The 6,000-nt window shown below is 52.1% G+C and overlaps 1 protein-coding gene across 2 annotated transcripts in view; it reads right to left on the bottom strand.

The window, feature by feature from the left end:
- FAT2 (FAT atypical cadherin 2) overlaps positions 1–6,000 on the bottom strand; it is a 78,540-nt gene continuing 72,540 nt past the window's right edge. For both annotated transcript variants that reach the window (XM_050961496.1, XM_050961497.1), the window contains exons 23-24: positions 2,609–3,201; positions 1–1,934 (exon numbers count right to left, since the gene is read on the bottom strand). In XM_050961496.1, the coding sequence (XP_050817453.1) occupies positions 1,405–1,934; positions 2,609–3,201 (1,123 nt within the window). In that variant the 3' untranslated portion in view covers positions 1–1,404. The remainder of the gene's footprint in view (positions 1,935–2,608; positions 3,202–6,000) is intronic.

Genomic DNA, 6,000 nt, shown 5'->3' with positions numbered 1-6,000 from the left:
CTTTTTTAATTGCTTTCAAAAACCGACCAAACAAAAAAAGATAAACTCTCTCAGAGAAACAATCCATTCCCAAGCACAAGGAGATCCAGGCGAATCCCATCTTAAATAATCCTCTCTCGCTGGGAGGGGACCTGGGAGGAACCAGCACACAGTCTCCTCCTCCGCTGACGTGCGGATATTCATGGCTGCACATACACACATTGACACGCGCACACAAACACTCGCACATGCACAGGACGTGCATTCACATGTCTGTGGGTCATTGCACATAGTGAGCTGCTGTAGTGTAGGCAGCAGTTCTTTCTGGGCCCCTGATCCCTAGGCCAGGACCTGGGCAGACCCTGGATGGAGATGCTCAGCAGCATAGGCTGTGTGAGTCTGGGCATGAGAGAGCCAGCGAGAACCTCAGGTTCCCCTCTGAACCCAGCAGCCTTTATGAAGAATCCCCCTTTATATGACGATAACAGAGCCATGTCTCCAGCATGAGGGATGCTGCAGATGTGGACAGATGACCGGTAACACTTGCAGTGCAGATGTAGCCTGGCAGATTTCCAGATGGGAAGGTGCTGAAGTAACAGTCCCGTCAAACACCTACCTACTTTGAATTCAGGTCTGCCTGTATATCTTGTGCCTTCTCCTGCCAGCAACCTGTGGTACCTCATGATGTGGGTTAGGGAGGAAGGATTCTTTGCTCAGTTTCTCCTGTAGAAATGGACATTTTTCTGGGCTCTTTACAGTTGCAGGGAGACAAGCCCAGGAATGAACTAATGTAAAGGCTAAATTCCCCCTTCTCTCTCCCTCCTCATGGCCAGCCCTGAGGATGGACGGCATTGGGGGCAGGCTGTCGTCAAAACTCCACAGTTCTGCTTGGAGAATGATTAGCCCACCTGAGGCCCTTGGAGCCAGGCACAAGAGACTGCTCAGAGACATAGCTCAGATCTCCCTGGACTATGGTGAGGAACTAATCCAGTCCCACCTTCCGCTACCCTGGCAACCGACTGTCCCAAGGTTCCGTGGTCCTCTCTCCTGCTGCCAGACTCCATGCCCAGGGCAGGGAGAGGTGGTGCCTCCCTGTCTAAGGAAGCTCTGGGCATGAAGAGTGATTTGCCATCAGTGCCTGTTGGCATCTGAGGAATTCTCTTTGTGTTCCCTGGCACTGGCCTTTGTGTTTTCTGCCCGGCTGTGATCCAGTCCGGAGCAGCAGCAGGAGCGATTTATAGAACGCCAGGGACGAGAGTCCATGCTATATTACAGCCCGACTGAGCACGGGGAAGCGGTTAATGGGGGACAGGTTGCATTGTATGGCCCAGGAGAGAGGGGACTAAAACAAGGTAACTTCTCCCTCCATACACATCCCAGTCACTGCTCATGCTGCTTCATTCTCATTTCGAGCACACGGCCCCATTAAAACATCACCTCCTCGCAACTCCCATAGTCACTTTCCACCATGTCAGAGCCCTCATAGTGTGGGGGTGGCATTGGCTGGGCCCTGATGCCGGGCTGGTGCCCCACCTCACAGTCTGCGTAGGATGGCTGGGCCACGCTGAGGCGCATGCTCACCCTTTTGTAGCCAGCGTCCGGTGGGTAGGGGGTCCCCTCGCTCTGCAACAGCTGGGAAGGGTAGTAGCTGATGGCGGTGTATTCGTTCTGGCACTGGGAGGCGGACAGTTCCATTGGGTCAGGTGGCAGGAAGTCCTCCAGGTTCTGGTTGCTGTAGCGTGGAGGGATGGGGGCCCGCTTATTGCTCTGGTCTAGTGGGAAGGGAAAGCCACCGTAAAGACCAGCTGGTTCAGAGTCTATTTGTGGAGGAGGAGGAAGAGGAGGAGGATGGGGAGATGGCAGAAGAGGGCCTTGAATAACATCATAGTGGGGGTGGTCCTGGACGTCCGATGGGTGATACCTGGGAGGCCAGTAGGTGGTTTCTGCTGGATATACTGGAAATAAATCAGAACCAGGTTAGCAGCTGTCCATAGCCATTCCTACTTGGAATCAGAGCAAGGTAGGGCTGGAAGGGGCCTCAAGAGGCCATCTAGTCTATCCCCTGTGCTGAGACAGAATTAAGTATACATAAGTATATATCTAGTCACCCAATATCTCTTTATCTCTTCTTCCTCTCTAGCCATCTTTCCCTCTCTCTCCATCCAGTCAAATCTGGGTATATTAGAGAGAAAGGAAGAGAGAATAAGTAGAAAAGAGGGGTGTAGTTGGTCAGGGTGTGAGGGGTGTAGCAGGTCAAGAACGAGGGGTGTTGGCAGGGCTGTGGGGGTGAATAGGGGGGTGTAGCTGGTCAGGTGTGAGAGGTGTAGCAGGTTAGGAGTGAGGGGTGTTGGCAGGGCTGTGGGGGTGAATAACCGGGTGTAGCTGGTGAGGTGTGAGGGATGTAGCAGGTCAAGAGTAATGGGTGTTGGTGGGGTTGGGAGGCGGAATAGTCGGTGTAGCAGTAGGGACTAGACTGCATGGGGAGGGCTGTGGCACAGGCTTGGACAGCATCTGCCCACACTATGCTGGCTCTTGCCAGTGCTGTTGGCTCTTCACAAGCCTGAAGCCCGAATGCATTGGGGAGCCATCTCTAGCAGGAGGAAGGGGCATGTGGAGGGGGAGCACTGACCCATCTGCTCCCTGGCCCAGGAGCTCTTAATGAAGGACTCATTGTCGGAGTTGGAGGACGTCGCGGCAGACGGGAGGTTGGGGGCCACGCTGCACACAATGGTGCCCCGGGGTTTTTGGGCATTGCCTGAGCTGAAGGTCACAAACTCCGGCGTGGGGGTGGGCTTGCGCTGCTCCGGTGTGCCCCTGTCCAGGTTGTTGTGCAGGCCGTTGCTGAGGATGTTGAGCTCGATGGGTGGCGGGGCGTGTGTGGCCACTCCCACGCTCTTGGAGAACTCACTTTTGGAGAGCAGGTCTGGGTCCTCGCTGGCCACCGGCTTGTGAGCCTTGGCGGGGCGACAGTAGCGCCTACGGACTAAGGCAAAGGCCGCCGCAAGGATGGCAACGCCCAGCACCCCAGCAACGATCTCGCCGATCTCCTCGGGACCCATCCCCCACTTGGTGGGCGCGATGTCGGGGGTAACGAGCCTCTGCGTGCAGAATGTCCCCTGGTACTCCCCAGTGCAGATGCAGCGGAGGGAGCCGCCGGCGTTCACACAGCGCCCCGCGTTCCGGCAAGGGTTGTCCTGACATTCCTCAGCTACCTTCTCACACCTGCAGTGGGGAAGGGTAAGGGAGACACCGGCCATCAGAGCTGGGGACACCTGCTAGAAGCTCTAACCAGCTGAAAGCAGTGAAGCTGCTCCACACAACTGTTCTCAGAGCCCCAGCCACCCGCTGGCCCAAATTATGCCCGGCCTCGGTTGCTTGCCAGCCAAGAACCAGCCCTTCGGTTCAGGAGATGGTGTATTGCCCCCAGGGGATTTTGTGGGACTTATCTGTCCACTGCGCTCCCAAGTTCTCTAGCCTGGATGGAGGTGGGGCCAGGCTGGGGAACCTGTGAGGTTTATTTCTGAATGGGCCTTTCTCTGGAATGTGGTGTGTTGCTTCCTCTAGTGGTGAAGGTGAGGAGGGGCCCACAGGGACATGTCCCTGGCAATAAGTTAAATGATAGTTTTCAGGGAACAGGAGCAAAGTTGCCTTTTCTCCAATTCTGCCAACTAGCAGGAGATTTGTGGGGTGGGGCAGAGGAATGGCCAGCTCTTAAAGGCAAACTTGGACTGGAGAGGCTGCTTTATCCCCATTTTTAGTCCTTTCATGGTATCACTGGCTACCATGAAGTTCCTTCTCCCTGGTTTTCTGCAGGGTGATGCACTACCTCTGTCATGCCACCCAAGCAACCCTGAAAATGCCTCCACCTCCCTCAGCCATTACCCAGTACATTTCACCACACCACAGAGACATAAAACAGATCATTGCAATATGAAAGGCCAAGAGACACAACTCCTCTTTCCAAAGTTTGGAGGAAGATTCTTCTCCAGTACACTCCTCTCCTTTGCTGGGGAGATCTGGGTGCTTGGAACCTCTCCACTCTTGAAGTCTCTGATAAATCAGGCTAGGAAATCCAGGGACACTTTGAACTGCACTGATCTTTAAGAAACCTCCTCAGATGTAGTTTACCCTAGGCTGTCTCCACAAGGGAAGCTACAGATGTTTGCTGGCTGGAGCAAACGTCTGGGGAATGTCCAGAGTAGCTTTGACAAATGGATGAATTTCTAGAAGCTCCAGTAAAGACCAGCCCTTAGGCACTTAGAGATTTTATGGAAAGTCCGAGGAATCAAGACCAAAATACTGATCTAAATCCCCACTCCCATGTAAAAACCTGATGCACTCTCATTCCTGAATAGAACAGGAATCCCATCAACTTTGGAATGATTCTAGAACTCTGAACTCCTTCAGGGCTCGAAAAGTTGGATTTGGGATCCTCCCATCCAGAAGCATCAGCCTTCCACCCTGAACGGGTGCCTTTTTTATCACATTACTTTTCTTTTTCAGCTTCCTCTCAATGCTTTCTCGTGCATAACAATTTATTTAAGGGAGACATTCGCACACCTTTTAAGGCTACCTCCTTGTGCTAAACAATCTGTTCCATCTTGCCTTAGCTGTGATGCTCAGAGTACCTTTCCCAGACCTGCAGACGTGCTCCGTGGAGCTCGAAAGCTTCTCTCTCTCACCAACAGAAGTCGGTCCAATAAGAGATATTACCTCACCCACCTTGTCTGACTAGCGGGTGCAGCTTGTTTCAGGTACAGCAGTGCCACCTGGTGATCAGTTGCATATTTTCCCAAAAATAGTGTGTATAATTTCAACCTTCAGATTCACCCAAGAGGCCTGTCTACATGCCGGGCAGCTTTAACTGAAAGGCAGTAGAGATGTGCTAGATTCACTTCACATTCCACTTGAGCTGGGCTATTTTTGGCCATGTTGCAGGGCAGGCAGGAGCGAGGAGCCCAGAGAGGGACATGTGGTTACGGCAGGCGTAACTGCTTCCTTACTGATGACCCAAGGTGGCGTGGACAGTGAAATCTACTTCTGGAGCCATGTTAACTCTTCCAGTGCTGAATGTGTATTCTGAATGTGCACTGATGTGGATATGAAGAATAGCCAGAATTATCAAAATTAATGACAACAATAATTTGGGAAGGTGCCTTAAACTGTGTGCTTCAGGGCTTAAGCCAGTCTCTAATTATTGGAGACCAGGATGAGACCCACTACAGGGGCAGATTATCCTATATCTGCCTGCTGTAGGGTTCTTACACCTTTCCCTGAAGCATCTGGTGCTGGCAACTATCAGCTACAGGATACTGGGCTGGATGGCCCTTGGGTCTGATCCAGTGTAGACATTCCTATGTTCCTTAGCACTGCAGATCTGGTGTCTGACAAATGTGGCCCCTGGAATATCCCCACCAGCAGTGACTTGGTAACTGTAAGGATCTGACTCCTGGCTGATATTAACCAACTTGCTTTTCAGCTGTAAAACTCGACAGGTATCAGATACAGAGCCGTCATCAATTTTCCCCAGAACAATGCATCCTCTGTGCTGGTCCCAGTTCCGAAGGAGCCCTGACATGTCAGGGGTAATTTGTAACACAGCTGAGCGAAGTGTGTACTTGTTAAAAGAACAGTTCTAGGAACAGCCCTGTCGCAAGAAGACACTTTGAATCGGCACCAAACAAAACATTCACAGGCACCCAGCGAAATGCTGACTAAAGGAGATTATTCTCTCAGGCTCTAAGAACTGTGAATACATGGCTTAGCTAGTGACAATGCAATCGCAGGGGGATTAATTCATTGTCTGGTTCCTTCTGCCTCCTAGTCTGAGAATGCAATCCAAAAAGTGCATGGAACGTGGCAATCAATCTTGGAGTGGCTGTCTGGGGTATTAAGATTTGTGACCAGGTAAACTGCAAGAACATGCAGTTCCTGGGTATTCACCCCAGCCATGAAAAAGGTGCCCAAAGTTAAACGTGTCTTGTAAGTTGAGGGCTCCGCACAGGGGAACATGCAGTCAAA

The sequence above is a fragment of the Gopherus flavomarginatus genome, chromosome 7 (genome assembly GCF_025201925.1).
Source record: "Gopherus flavomarginatus isolate rGopFla2 chromosome 7, rGopFla2.mat.asm, whole genome shotgun sequence".
NCBI lineage: Eukaryota > Metazoa > Chordata > Testudines > Testudinidae > Gopherus > Gopherus flavomarginatus.
This window is presented reverse-complemented; position numbering and strand designations above follow the sequence as displayed.